Below are 16,693 nucleotides of genomic sequence, written 5' to 3'. Positions count from 1 at the left end.
TATTTTATTATTTTGTAGAACCACATTTCTCTTGTAATCATTGATTTACTCTCTTTGGCATTGAATTTACAAGACTTGATATATTATTGATATCTGATATCGTTGTTTTCTCCTTTAAATATATCGATTGAGGGAAGAAGGCCTTATCAATATTTTAAAATTTCAATATATCTATCAAAATTAATAGCATACAACTCCTGTATAGTTCATGCAGGCCCAAATTTCTACATGTGCTACTTTGCTTGGTTCGCTTTAATGTAAAATTGAATATGCAATATTTAACTTTTTTTCAAATTGATTTTTGACAATGAAATAGTTCTTGGTTTCAAAGAAAAATAGATTCGTAACGTGTTTTTTCATAGATTGTCAACCGTGATTTAGGAGTTTCACGCTGTATTTTTTTATGACTCATTCTGTCACTTTTTTATTATTTGATTTATTTATGTTTTTATTAGTAATATTTCAAACAACAAAAACAAAAATTTAGAGTTAGTAAATGCTGATGAAAATAAAAGCAAAATTACAAAAGAAAATCATCAAATAAAGCACCAAGCCTCAAATAAAGCACCAAGCCAACTTTTAACCAACATTAAAAAAATGAAAATTATAAAGTAGATGTTTTAAAATTATATATAATTAGTAATATAAAGTAATATTTAAGGAAACAACATGTCAATTAAATAGTAAAGACTTTACTTATTAATTAGCACTAATAAAATATTGAAAAAATTAAACAGTTTTCAAAATAATTTCAATCAAACAAGTGCTTTAAAAAAAAGAAAAAGCGTGCTCTTTATATATAAATATATATAATTTATATATATATTTGGGTGCATCACAAAACAATAAAAAAATTGATTTTGTCTGACACGTAATTCTGTTCTATATATTAAAAACAATGAAAAATTTTAGAATAAGAGATATTTTTAGAGGTCCCCAACACCCTTGAATATTTGACCAGTCTCTAATATTTAAAAAAAATATAGTTTTTCAAAAGTAGGTCATGTTGGATCTAAAATTAAGCGAAATTTAAAAAAAAATTTCAAAAATTATCATCATTAAAAAAAAAAACATTTAATATTTCACTGCAATAAAAACTACAAAAAATGTATCTTTTTCATTTTTCCTTTAAAATGTCATATTTATTGCAGTAAAATCTAATGTGAATTTTTAAAAATAAAATTATGATTATTTTTGAAATTTTTATAAAATTTCGCTTAATTTGAGACCCAACATGACCTACTTTTAAAAAACTTTTTTTTTTAAATCATTAGGGACCGGTCAAATATTCAAGGGTGTTGGGGGACCTTTAAAAAAAGTCAGTGTTTTTTTAATATATAGAACACAATTAAGTGTCAGACAAAATAAATTTTTTTAAATTGTTGTTTTGTGATGCACCCTAATATATATATATATATATATATATATATATATATATATATATATATATATATATATATATATATATATATATATATATACATACATATACATATATACATATACATATACATATATATATATACATATATATATACATATATATATATATATATATATATATATATATATATATATATATATATATATATATTTAAAGTAATTCACCTCCCCAAGGCCAAGAAGGCCACTACATATGAGAAGGCTACTTGTGGTTATAACCCTCTCCAAACTCTATAACTCCGAAACACGAGCCTTGACGAACAAGGCCGCTGCACGGAGAAACAAGTTGATATATATATATATGTGTGTGTGTGTGTATATATATAGGATTTCAAATCATCAAAGAAGTAACTATTTGCTTCACTATTGATAAGTATAATCTCTATACTTATCAATATCTATAAATTTCTTTAAAGATAATGATAGAAAATAAGGAGAAATTAAGGAGAGCAGTTAAATTTAAACTTTTTTTAAGGTTATTAAAGGACTTTTAAGGAGTTTTTTTTTAAGGATATTTTTTAAGGAGAAAGACAGAAAACATTAACATTTTATAGAAAAATTTCAGCGTTACCATCTTCTCCAGCAACCTCTAAGTCATCCCCGTCAAGACCGTCAGAAACGTTTAATTCTACTGCAGGATCTCCAATAAAACCTTCTTTTTCAAGCTTTATTTTCTTTCTTCGCTTGCGTTTATACTCATGACGCTCTAAGTGTTTTTGTAAATAAATCTTTCCTTTGAACTTTTTAGGACACAAATGACATACAAATTCCTCTCCACCATCTTTACTTTGATGAACTTCTAGATGCATTTGATATCTTCTTTTAAATGAAAACGATTTTTTACAAATATCACATTGCCATGGCTTCTCTTTATTGTGAATCGTTTCATGTTCGGCAAGATATGATTTATCACGAAAACTTCTTTTACAAATCTTAAAATAAAAGTCATAAATATAATAATTAAAGTAAATGAATGCACCAATTACGGGATCAAGATAAAGTAATTAAGGTCTTAAGTCTGAAAGTGCCAAAAAAAAAGATATAAAATTGATTAGACAAATAAAAATATTTTCCTTTAAATAGAACTAATATATAACAATATTAAGTATTTTATTGTAAAAACGTGTTATATATATACTTTTTATTTGAGTTTATTATCCTTGGCTAAAGTACATTATTATTATATTCTACAAAATACCGTTAATTATTTTTTCCTGGTAATCCTTCAAGACAAACTTTTCTTTTAGTAGAGCTAGCAAACTGCTTTACTCCTCTGGAGTGAACTTTTCAAACAATACTTATCCGATTTATTATTCAATGTTTTTGGTTTTTCACTTTGATTTTTGTAAACTAAACCTTTTAAATAACATAGTTTTCCTTATTAAATTTTTCTAAAAAATTTAAGGTCGACACACAAATATCAAAAGTAGTCTAAAATATAACTCTATTGAATGTTTTGTAAACTATTTATTCATGTTTATATATAATTTAGTACAAATTAATGACTAAAGCAGAAGAAAAACAAACTTCCAATTACTTACTTTATTTAGTTTTTGATATGTTAACATGCAAATTAAATCATGATCAGCAAAAATCAGAGTATATAATTTATTTTTTGTAAATTTATTATTACCTGACACTGATGCCTTTTTTCAATATCTTGTTTTGTATGAACCATCATATGCTTAGCTAAAGTGTGTTTTAATTTAAAATTTTCACCACATACAATACAAGAATGAGGTCTGACACTTGAATGCGTCGCCATATGGGTAACAAGATTAGATCGATGATTAAACGCTTTACCACAGATTGAGCACACTGCATTTTTTATTCCTTAGAAAAATATATAAACATTTAATTATTTTTAGAAGTGTTTAGTTTTTATTTTAGCTTACTATCTCAATTTATTACCATCATACTGAAAAAGGCATGTGTGGGGCTTCAGTACATACATCAACCGAGAGTTCGGGTTAAGAAAGATACTAAAAAATCTAGATATAAAAATCATTTATTATAGCAAAAAGAATAACTTTATTTCATTCATTATTTTTTGCTTTGTTTTCTTTTTTTCTAAAAAAAACTGTTGGTCTCAAATGCAGCAGATTAAAACTAAAAGCGTGAAAAATATATTATTACAGTGAACCTAAATTGCCTAACCACACAGCGTGTGCATACATACAGCTAACACAAAAGTTTTGCGGACGTCTGACATAATCTTCATTTTTTTCAACAACAAAAAAAAAAGATTAAAGGGTAACAAAACTAGAAATGTTAATTTCTAAGCTTTATTTAATACTTAGTCATCTGCACCATGTTCTTAAGTCCCATTTCAATATGCTTTGGCATGCTTTCAGAGAGTTTATAAAAGTATTGCAGAGACGTCCAGAATTCAAACTCTTTTTATTTTTAATATCAGTTCTGAAAATCAAAACACACTCAAACATTTGGTTTTATTTCCTTCCCAAATGCTTTTTATTGTGTTGAGAAATGATTTTTATTGTGTTGGGCTATTGCTGGGCCACTCTAACATATTAATTTCTTTCCTCAAGAAGTCATTGTTTCGATGTATGGCAATATGCACTAGCATAAAGTTGATTGATGAATTTCAAAAGGGCTAAGATATTTTTGTTCTAAACACTTTGTATAGTAGGGGTGCACCGATGCCTACTTTTTGCTGATGCCAATGTGTACAGGCCAATGCCGATGCATTGAGCCTGAAATTGGATATATGATGGAAATATACACTTGAATGGAAATGTCACATTCCACTTATGCGACAATGAAAACAACATTTTGAAATTGTTACTGTTGAAGTTTACTTTCCATTAATTTTTTTATAGTTCTCTTGATAATTAGAGCAATTACTTCAATTGAAAAGCTTGCTTTATATATATTTACTTTCATCATTCTGTTCGAATTAGAACGATTTCATTTTTTATAAAGAATGAATGGAAGATTTTGATGCCGTTAATTTTAATTGGTAAGTTTTTAGCAAATGTTTTTACGAAATTAAGTTATAAAACAATACTTATACTAAATGTTTATTTATTACACACTTTTAATTTAATAATAAACTTTTTTATTATTTAATTTTAATATAAATGTAATGAAAAATTTTGATTGTAAAGAATAACTGAAAGAGTTTCAAAAAATCTTTGTTAAAAGCAATTTTCTTTTCCAATTCTTATTTATTCAAAGTATAGTTACAACTAAACATTTATTTCTCTCGTCTAAAAAAAGGAGTGACAAAAAATATATATATATTCTATAGAACTCTTATTCAAAGCTACATGAAACTTTTCTTTCTCTTTTGTTATACTATTTTATAAAAAGAGCACACAATGAAATAAAAACTTTTCTTTCTTAATATAGAATTAAACTTAGAGATAAAATTAAATTAGAAATAAATCAAAAATGAGCAAAGCAACTAAAAGCCCAATCTGGGACTATTTTGATATTGATGAAAATAATCGCTCAAAAGTAATTTGTAAATTTTGCAAAATGAAAATATTAAGTGGAGGAACATCTGGCAAAAAAATGACAACATCCAATTTAAGAAGGTATATGAAAGCAAAACATATAAAAGATTTCCAGAAAATAAAAGGTCTAAAATGTTTCAAAAAAAATTAACACACACAAAAAAAGCTTTGCTATTGCATCTACTTCAACCAGTAAAGAAAATGATAATAGCAAAGAATCCGTTAGCAATAGTGTTACAGTTACTCTAGATCAAAAACATCAATCTAAGCTTGAGAAAATAATTAATAAGCATAGGAAATGGACTTCAAGTGAACTAAGAGCTCAAAAAATAACTATGCTTATCGGAGAAATGATATGTGTAGTCACCCATATTCTTTAGCTACAGACCGAGGATTTAACAAACTAATTACGCATCTTAAACCAAGGTATACCATGCCCTCTAGAAAACATGACTGAAACAGTTGTTCCTTTAATTTATGAAAAAATGAAAATAAAAATTATGAATGATGTAGCAAAAGCAGATACTTAGAGTTTCACCACTGACAGATGGACTATACAGCACAATGTTCCAAGTATTTATTCATTAACAGCACACTGGATAAACTCCATATAGAGTTTATCCAGTGTGCTCCAGATAGGGTTAAATTTTATGACAGCTGTGCTACAACTTAAAAAAATAACAGGTTCTCATACAGATGTAAAGATATCAAAGTTTCTAAAAGACTCTTTAAATGAGTGGAAAATACAAAGTATAACTTGTCCTCTCTGACAATGCTGCTAATATGAAATTAGACATAAAAGAAGATGATTTAGAAAAAATTCTCTAAGTCGTGTAATCCACACTCTTCGGCTTTGTATAACCGATAAGCTTTTCAAACAGCAAACAATTTTAAATAATTTTATAGCTAAGTCTAGAAAAATTGTCAAAGACTTTCATCATTCTTTATCTTCCATGACACGCTACATGAAATTCAACAACAGCTAAATTATTCCATTTATAGTTTCAATGGAAGCGTACCTAGACGATGCTTTAGAAAATGCAGGTGAAATAAAAACTATAATAGAAGAGTTGAAAAAAGATTTTATCTCAAGGTTTTCCAGCTATTAATATAACAAAAACTTGAACATGTCTACAGTTTTAGATCCAAGATTCAAACTTAGTTATGTCAGATGAGGAGAAAGACACTATAAAATCAAGTATTCAAGAGCAGTACATGAACCTAAATAAAACTGATATTACAAATTGCCTTTTAACTATCGGCAGCTTAAATCAATCAGATAATGAAACCAACACTTCTTCTGAACCAACCCAAGAACTAAGCTCTCCACTAAAAAAATAAAAAATTGCAGAAAACATACAATTTTTATCAAGTTTCAAAAGCACCTCTTGACACTGAATTAACAAAATCAACGTAAAGTAAAGAACAGTAAAAAACTTTCAACAGATGCACAAATTTATTTAGAGAAAAAGTAAAAAATGTCTGCTTTCTTTTGTGTTCAGCGAAAAATTGTTTAGTACTGGGGGAAATATTTATGAAACGACACTTTCCTGACTAACTGCAGAACACGGAGAACATCTAGCTTTTGTGCATGCGAATTGGAAATTTTTTGGAGAAATGGAAACAAAAAAATAAATTCACAGTTTTATTATAACAGATTTTATTACTTTTCATAACATAAACATTTATATTTATTTTTAACATGACGCAAGTTGTTCTATTATGCTTTAAATATGTTATACTTTATGTTTATATTTTTTAAATGTGCATTTCTTGATTTTAAACTTCTTCGTAGAGTTTTGGATCCTCATGTTTTATAATTAATGTACTAAATTATAAGAAAATACTAAAAAAGTAGGGAGCCCTGTTAAAAGCAGTTCAAAAATTTTTAGTTTAGTGGTTGCATATATGCCTATATAATAACTTATTATTAATAAGTTAGGCTTATACATTGCACTTATGTTTATGATGTAATTCCTATGTTTGGATATAATATAGAAACGCAGAAATAAAAACAAAATTTAAAAAGTTTTTAAAACAATCAGCATTGGTCGATGGTTACCAAGGCTGATGCAAATGCATCAATGCACCCCTATTATATAGCATTCACAGACCATTGTTTTATTTTAAGGAAAATATTCAAATCATCCTACCTGTTTGCCACTAAGCAACACAAACCATGCAGCCCTCGGAAATAGGAAAAATGAGAGTGGCAATAATTTGCTGACTTTAAACTGTTAGATGTCTGCATCAGGTCAGCAAAAAAATTTGACACAAAGGAGCTCCCATAAAACATAGAAATGTGGTTGGCAATATTTTTGATGATCTCAAACACTTTTAGGTTGGCAGTTAAAATTTACATATTTTAACTTATTATTTAAATGCCAGGGTGCTTATTCACAACTTTTGCATAACTCTTGCGTAGCTGAGCCAAAGTTACGAAAAACCTACGCAAATTATTTCTTGTTGTTGTTGCTATATTTAAAAATATAACAAAAGCATATAAATAATACAGACATTCTTAGATAGGAGAGGACCAAATATACATGGGAGAGGGGGTGGTTAGGCACAGAGTGACATGACAAAATATTTAAAATCTAAATTCTAATCACACCAGAATTGTAAACATTTAGCAAAAAATTACTAACTCAAAGATATATTTGTTTAAAAATAATGTCACGTCACAAAGAGGGTGGGAAGGGATTGTTTAAAGAGTCACATATACAAAGGGGGGGGGGTATGCTATTACTTTTAAAAGCAATAGCATATATAGCATAAACATTCTTTCAATCTATTTTGAGTATCTATTAGCAAAATAATCAATAATCGAAAATTGGAATAAAAAATGACCAAATAAGAGTCGATTGGTTTTTTAAATGAGATATTAATTATTAACAAAATGCTACACATCTATTATTTTAAATATAAACATTACAAACACTTAATAAGAACTAATTGGAGCATATTTACCTAAATCCTAATGGGTAATTTAAATTATATTATCCTGGACTTATATAAGATAAATATTTGGCTTCCTGTATGATGCCATCAGTGAATGCCCATTAGTTTTATTAATCATTCAAATAATTGTATATTACAGTTATTTTAATACTATAATTTTTGAATTGTTTATTATAATATGAATAGTTAAAAAATCAATTATTTTTAGCCTCTGCATTTTCCTTATTCTTTCTTAGCAGTGATGAACCTAGAGCTTTTTTGGGGGATACTCTTTTGATGCAGCAAGTTATAAAACCCTAACCCAGCCGCGAACCTTATTTGTAAACATCACTGCCTAAATAAACTCGCTAAAATATACAAAAAACTAGCATTTGAAAGAACTTTTTTTTCTATTTTTAACATAAAAAGAAAAAAAAAACAACCAGAAAATTAATATTTTGAGGCATATTTTTGGCGCATATACTTGTCCTATGGTACCAAAAAAGGTCTGGGTTCACCCCTGCTCAGATCATGCAACTTGCCTTGCATAACTTCAGGAAGTTAAAAAAAAATACTTTAGTTTAGCATAAAATTTCACATTCATAAAATAATGGAAGCATTAAAATAAAGTTTTTGTTTTAATTTCTTGTTTTAAGATTCTCACTCCTCATAACCTACAGTTTAAGAAATTATGATAAATGTCAAATTTTCTTTTCAGTGGCCTTGTTTTATCACATAATTGACAGTTTCATTAAATAAAGAAATTGCTTCAATAAATTCAAGAAATACTATTGATCGTATTCTAGTTTATTTGAAACTATTTATAAATAAAATTCAAATTGTCAGAAATATAAGAAACATTTTGAAAACATAAACAAAAGTTCAATAACTTTTCCATAACATGTAATAAAAAATACATTATTGCTGTATGACTATCTAGTCAATATAAATCTACATTCGTAACTTCAATCCGTAGTTTCTGTTGTATTAACATAATTAATAAAAGTTGAGTTTGAATTAAAATCTGCTTGTTTTTTATTAGTTTTTTTCAGTGACAATTCAGATTGAGAATTTATGGTACCATTTTTGCATAAATGATTCTTATATTTGATGGATAGAGTAAAGCTAATTCTGTGAATCAGGCATGTGCAGTATAGAAAAGTTTGACTCATTGACAGAGCAAATATTGATTAAATTGCAACAACAAGTATTGTTATAGGTTTTCAAGACACCAAATACAATACAGTCTAATAGCTACAACCGATGTGAACAATGGGCTGTTATCTCAAGAATTGTAATACTATTTTCAACAGCAACAGATAATAATTCTACTGAGTTGTGAAAAGCACTATCACTCCATTTGGACTGGTGTATCAAGAAATTTTTAATGGAATTCCTGCTATTTGCAATAACAAACAACAACAATGAGATTTTATATAGAAATAAAAAATAAAAGATCTACCAAAACAATTTAAACTATCACAGAATATGTTTATTATTTGCAAATAACAATATTATTTACCAAGAAATTAGGCTTTGAAAAACAATGTTTTTTTTTTTTAAATAATTCAAATTATCCATAGATATTATAAATATCTCTGATAATTTAAATAATTAACAACAGAGCATTATTATTCACAATAATCTTATTATTGTTAATACCTAAAAGCTCATTATTCAAAGTAAGTTTAATATTTAGGTTATAATACTTTGTTACTTCAATAGCCTGATTACTCAGAGAAAATTTTAGCATTATTGTATTTTGAAATAGCTTTGTTCTCATTTATAAACAAAAAAAAATTAGATATTTGAAAAACTAATGAATTAATTACATATTTTTGTGAATGATACAGGCTTGGTCGGGAAGCAGGAGCAATCGCTCTCAATAACTGACCACAGGTATAATATTTAGTTGCGAAAAACTGGCCAGATTTTTTAGTCGTTTTGAGAACATTTCAAAAAACAAAAACAAAAAAAGGCGCAAAAAAGATTAATTGGATCGATGAGAGACAATTACAAAAAAAAAAAAAAAAAAAAAAAACTAGAAAAAGAAAATAACTTACAACGCGAAAAAACTTAAAGCAAAGTAAATTACGTTGAGAACAAATATTTTGAAAACATCGCTCTTTTATAACTTTTTTTTATAAAATTTGGCGACATTTTTTATATAAAGTTTTTATATAAAATCTTACATTTGCATAATAAGGAAACAAATGTTCTTTTATTTATTAAAGAGTTTAATATAATTTTTATTTATATACTCGTGTCTTATTTCCAGTGCTGGATTAAGAAGGGTTGGAGTTAGAGAGGGCTTTAGTCCCAGGCCCCGCAATAGTCAAGACTTGTTTTTAGCCATTATTACGCTGTGGCACATAAAAAGGCCTCCAATATAAAAAATAGCCTCGGTCCAGAAAAGTTTAACAAGATTCTAATAAAACTAACGCTAGCTTTAGTTTTATTTAAGCTAAATTATTTTATAATTAAAAAAGTTAATTTTTTTAATAATAATTTTATGTTTCGAGTGAAATTTTTAGCATATTTGAAACAACTCTTCTTTGTAAGATGAACATATCAAATAAGTAAGTCATTGGGTATTGTGGTTTATCCTCCTCCTGCAAATTGCCATATAGAGGCCAAATACCCGGGCCAGCGAAGAAAGGTTTAGCTCACTAAAGAGCATCATCACCCGCTTTGCTGACCAAATGTAAGTGAGTTTAGGAAGAAAGAAGAAAATTGAAATTCAGAAGAATTTGAGTTAGAAAGATAGCATAGAGAAAGCGGACAGATATTGCACGAGATGTTAGAATGTGCAATTCATACTACACATAATTGGCTTAAGCAATTTAATGTGCAATAATTAAATCATTGAGTTACTGTAGAAATTAAATTAACTAGATAGAAATCAACTAAAAAGGCTAAAAATACTTTATGAAGCGGAAGCGGAACTGCTTCACAATATCGCTGATGATGTTAAGTGAGTGGGTTTTTTAATTTTAATTAGTATTTAAAACAGAAAAAAGTAACTTTAAGTTTAAGTATAACAAGTTTTTAAGAATGACAACTGAAGCGAAAATTTTAGAGCTAGTAAACCAATATCTACGAACTTAAAAACTTTTTTATATTTAATAACTTTCTAAATATATATATATATATATATATATATATATATATATATATATATATATATATATATATATATATATATATATATATATATATATATATATATATATATATATATATAACGAGTTACTTTGTATGCATGTTTGTGTTTAGTAACCAGAAACTTCTTTTATGTTTATTTCATAATTAGTTTTATTAACTTCGATGATTATTAACAATTTCATTGAAAACGCAATTATTGTTGAAAGTCTTTTTGTTTACAAAATAAATCGTAAAAATTGCTTTAAAAGATTACATTAGAATAAAAAACAGATACACAAAATTATATTTACGTAAAAAATACATACTTTTTAAATAAAAAATAAGAATATACTAATAAAAATCAATAATACATAATAAACTTTCAAAATTTTGACAATTTAAAAAATATATATTTACAACATTTATTTTTGTAAACAAATAATAATAGTTTAAAAGATTTACGGCTTTGCAGATGTGGCTCCGAGAATGAGCCATAGTATTAAAGTATTAGTTCATTTGATAGTTTATTCTTAAAATTTATGCTACAAATATCAACTAATTTCGAATAATACAATTTATAAAACAATGCAACAGAAAACTCTAGAACTTTATTTTGTTTAGTCAGCATATTTTTGGACCAATAGTTTGTTCGTAGATTTGGCGGGTTTTTAGTATTCGCTAATATTCTTTTTATTCTTCCGCACCAAGTAGTTTTGAGAACATTCAATTCTATGTATGTCTGTAAAATAAAATTTTTTTGTTTTACGGACATACATAAACTTAAATTTTCTCAAAACGACTACAAAACCTGGTCAGTTTTTCGCTAAATATTATTTCTGTGGTCAGTAATCAAGAGCAATCGCTCCCGCTTCCCAACCAAACCTGATGATATATCTATATTAGCATAAATAGTATCTATATTAGCATAATAATATTGTATATATTTTTGTATAGTATAGTATAGATAGTATAGATACAACATCAGTTAATATAGTATGGATACATCATATAGTTTTGAAGTCTGACAATAACTAGTTATTAAGTTAACTTAACTTATTTAATAAGTTATTGGCATACTACAAAACTATATGATGTATCCATACTATGGTTGCTCTCTGTTTTAGCTAGGCTATGAGAGAGTGAACCATCCATTATATAGATTGTACGATTAATTTTTTAACCTTAAATTTAAGGTGAAAATAAGTTTTATATATTTTTATATATTTTATTTATATATTTTACATAGAAAACAAGTTTATGTAGTACATCTATATTTTTTGTAAATATATTGCTAGTGTTGTTGTAGTTAAAAAAAAGTTATAGTTGTATTATTTAAATAAATAACTTAAAGTATAGAAGTATAAAATTAATATAAAATCATTTTTTATCAGCAATAATTGCCGATAAAATATGATTTTATATTAATTTTATACTGCTATACGTTAAGTTATTTATTTAAATAACGAACAAAATCTGAAATTTTTTACAGTAATAAAAACGTCATTTTTTAATATTATTAGATGATTTAAAGTTACGCTAAACTTAAGTCAGAAAATAGCAGACGTAACTTTTCTTGCGTAAAGTTTCCTGAGCGCTTTTTAGGTAAATGTTGTGAACCGTTTTTTAGACTTTTTGCGTAAGTTAATAACTTAGGTAAACTCAAGAATTTTGTAAGTTTTTGGTTATGCAAGGTTTGTAAATATGACTTTGCGTAACTTTGAACTTAAGCAAAACTCACGCAAATTTTGGACTTACAAAAGTGTTGTGAATCCGCACACAGTTAATTTATACATAATTATTATCTAAACTTTTATAGTTATTATATTTTTATTACTATTCATCAAACTTTAGAACAGTGATTAGTTAGTGATTTCTTTTTCTATTTTCAACATTATTCATTAAATTACTTTGCGACTCCTTTTTTTGTTTTCAACACAATATTCTGATTTTACTTTTTGCGAAAAAAAAATTTTATGCGTTAGAAAATTACGAGAATTGACACTTATATTTGATTTATAAGAAAATATCGAATAAGATTATTATGGGATATAAAATACTTTATATCTTATTTTGCGATTTCTATTCTTTAAAGTATTTGATCACCTGTAAATTCCTTTAGAATGTTGTGATTTGCAGTTATTTTTAAATATTACACAGTACTGTATGCTTTATTTTACTAGTTTTATTAAATGAATTAAAACATTCAAGTTTAAATCATAGTTTTTAATATTAATAAAAATAAAAGTAATAATAGGGTTTTATAATGAGATTTTATATATTTCATAACTTTAAGAGTTATAATGAGATTTTATATATTTCATAACTTCAAGATAAATATTTGTTATTGAATTACAAATATCGAGTTGGTAATAAAACAGAGTTTACGGTTTTTAAAAAACTAAAAGTTTAAAAATTTAAAAGAAGCATTTTCAGATATCGCAAATTACTTAATTGGAGCCTTGACATGTGTGTTATGTTTGACAATTCTTTGGTGTATTTGAGATCGAACTAGAACACAGTGAAACACGCTTTCTTGTCTGCTCGAGATTAGCGGTTGTGCATTATATATAGTGAGTTGTGTGCTGACATCACACTAAATAATCTTGTGTTGCGGGGGCGATTGTGATAATTCAATCATTGTTGATTGAATTATCACAATCGCCCCCGACAGGCTGAGAAGGCCACTACAGATGAGGAGGCTACTTAATAGTGGTTATAACCCTCTCTCAACTCTATAATTCCGAAACACAAACCTTGATGAACAAGGCCACCGCGCAGAGAAACAAGTTGATTCGCGGAAAAACAAGTAGTTCATCAAATCATTCAGTGCTAATGCTAAGTTAACAGGTACCAACCAAGGAAAATGCTGTGCCTACATTTTTGCAAAGAACACAAGGACTTGATTGGACTGTTAAAAATGGCATTGTGTCATGTTCTCAGTACAAGTTTAGCAAATTTGCAGCACAAAAAAATGTTTGCCACAGACAACTTTAATCTCCAAAACATTGCAGGTACTGTTAAGTAGGTGCAACGTTTTGGAGAATAAATAATAAAGTGCTTCCTTAATAAAAAAATTTATTTAGAAAAACCCTCAAAAAATATTTTTAGTTTATGAACAGCATAAATTAGTTCATATTTCTTGCTTTTAATTTTTCCCAAAAATTATGAAAAGTTTTGACATTTTTTTCAAATTTGTCTAAAAACCATGTTTTATTATTCCCAATCACAAACTTGAGGTATTTCTTTATAATGAGACTATTAACAAAATCTTCACTTTTATTTCCATTCAACCAATCAAAAACATTTAATATTTTTCACTACAATTTTGATGTTAATATTAAATTATTATTTTTTTTAAAATCTTATTGTAAAGGTTTGACTTCCAACCCTTGGCAGTCAAATTTGATGGGCCAGATTATGGGATATCATATTAACATTAAAAAAAAAAGAAGCCAATCATCAATTGACGACTCCCTGTATTATATGACAAGCATTGCAATAAATAAATAAAAAGATAAAATATTATAATAACCTTTGTGAATATTAACGTGCTGTTCTAAATGAGGTTTTTGACGAAATCGTTTGAAACAAAATTCACACATCCATGGTTTTTCACCTGTATGTGATAACATGTGTCTTTGTACATTGCGTTTGGAAACAAACATCTTGTTACAAATATCACAATGAAACTTCGAATTTGCATCAGGACCACTTACATTCTTTGTATTTAAAGTATCTGCAGTAATTGTTGTAAGTGTGCGTCGACTCGTAACGTTAGGTTTTACATCTTCACTGCTCCACTTTGCAATACCTGGTTGGGAATTAATAATTTGAGTAAGTAACTCAGCTTGATCACTCATCTCAACTTCTTCTAAACTCTCTTCCTGCTCATTTTCACTATTTTCATTATCTTGAACAGCATAGTAGGCCACTGTTGAAGACTGCTCAGGGAATGTTTCAATAATCTTTTGATTGGTGTGTTGAAGGCTATTTATTGTGATGTTTGCACCAGAAAGTGTGCGAACAGTATTTTGGTGAGTGCTATCATCTGCATTTTCACTCATGATCAGCGAAGGTGCTTCTGCAGTTAAATCATCTGATGCATTTATATCAATAGATGAATCATTCTTGCATTTTTTAACAGATGTATTTATTATCACTTTAGTAGCCTGAAAAAAAAAAATTTTAATGCATTTTATATAAATACTTTTTTTTATACATTTACTTAAATATTATTAAATTTAATTACTTATTTACTAAGTCTATTATAGCAGAAATAAAACCTTGGGGTTCAAAGTAAGACTTTTAATATTTTTACCTAGACTTTGAATTCTTAGAGATCCTTAAATGACGAGGAACTTCATACAGAATAAAAACTTCATAGAGAAAACAGAGGATTTATGTCCTGAATCTTTGAACCTAGAATTTTTATGTTAATAGGTTCAACAAAAAAAATACACAAACAATTCCTAAAGTTTCTCTACAATTCCTACAAACAATTCCTAAAGTTTCTCTATAAAGTTTTGGAGATTAGAACTACTTCATATAAAGTCCATATGAAAACAGGAAAAAACCTAAATCAGAAATTCACATAAACCACAAAAACATTAAAGAAACACCTATACCAGTTGAAAGTTAATCCGTTGTGGACTGACGGGACTTATTTGTCCCACTGCATCAACTACTATCTTTCTCTTCAACCAGTTTTTTTTCTGTAACAACATTGCATAACTTTTCACATGGTTTTTAGTCGTGTTTTAAAATTACATTTAATTTTTTAGAGCTTCTTTCATTTGTAACTAAATATTTGAAATTCAGTTTAAGTTTTAAAAAGATTTGCATACACTACTTTGTTATGAAAATTAAATTGGGACCAATAAGTCACACCAGGCGTTACGGTCTAATATTTTTAAAACTAAACATTTTTTTTGTTTAGAATAATAAAGTGTAAATTAAGAGAAATTATAATCAAATGAGTCATAAGATTCGATACAATGCTATAGAAGCTGTTGAAATAATTTTACAAGATCTTCCTTCTGGTGATATCAGTGAAACTGAATAATCTGATTTTGATTCCCATATTGAACAAGATGTTAATATTGATCCTATTGAAATTGAACAGGGGCTAATGGAAATTATATACTTCACTCAGATAATGAGTTGGTTGATAATGATAATTTTAAATAAATTGTAATGTTTTTTTATGCATAAATGAAAAAATCATTTTTCGAAATATCATAACATTTAGATATATCTAATTGTAATGTATTTAATAACAATTTTTTTTTTTCTTTAAAATTTTTTTAAAAAAAAGCTTTTATTACCTGACGGGATGTATTAGTCCCACTTCAGTTTCCATGGTAATGATGGCCATGATATATTGAAAAAATGTATATTGTCTATTACTGGACCCAAATTAGTATATTTCAATTGTATATTTCATTAAATACTAGAACTTTCCACCCTCCAACCTTAATTTGATTATGCTGATTGGTCCATACTTAATGTTATGGACCAATCAGCATTTTTGCAGGGTTTTTTGATATCTAGATAAAAAAGATCATGGAGAAAAAAAAATGATTATGAGAATTATTTTTTTAGAAATAGTTACGTTTTGTATTATAAATAAATCAGAGAAACAATCATCAATAACGGTTATTTTTTTTATATTAATTTATTCAAACATT

At 26.9% G+C, this 16,693-nt stretch overlaps 1 protein-coding gene across 2 annotated transcripts in view; it reads right to left on the bottom strand.

The window, feature by feature from the left end:
• The window catches only part of LOC100203510 (zinc finger protein ZFAT), a 33,727-nt gene that overhangs the window by 3,587 nt on the left and 13,447 nt on the right, over positions 1-16,693 (bottom strand). For both annotated transcript variants that reach the window (XM_065810595.1, XM_065810596.1), the window contains 3 exons: positions 14,539-15,175; positions 3,077-3,276; positions 2,015-2,375 (listed from right to left, as the gene is read on the bottom strand). In XM_065810595.1, the coding sequence (XP_065666667.1) occupies positions 2,015-2,375; positions 3,077-3,276; positions 14,539-15,175 (1,198 nt within the window). The remainder of the gene's footprint in view (positions 1-2,014; positions 2,376-3,076; positions 3,277-14,538; positions 15,176-16,693) is intronic.

Source organism: Hydra vulgaris, chromosome 11, assembly GCF_038396675.1.
Source record: "Hydra vulgaris chromosome 11, alternate assembly HydraT2T_AEP".
Lineage (NCBI taxonomy): Eukaryota > Metazoa > Cnidaria > Hydrozoa > Anthoathecata > Hydridae > Hydra > Hydra vulgaris.
Note: the sequence above shows the minus strand (reverse complement) of the source record. Positions and strands in the feature narration are given on the sequence as shown.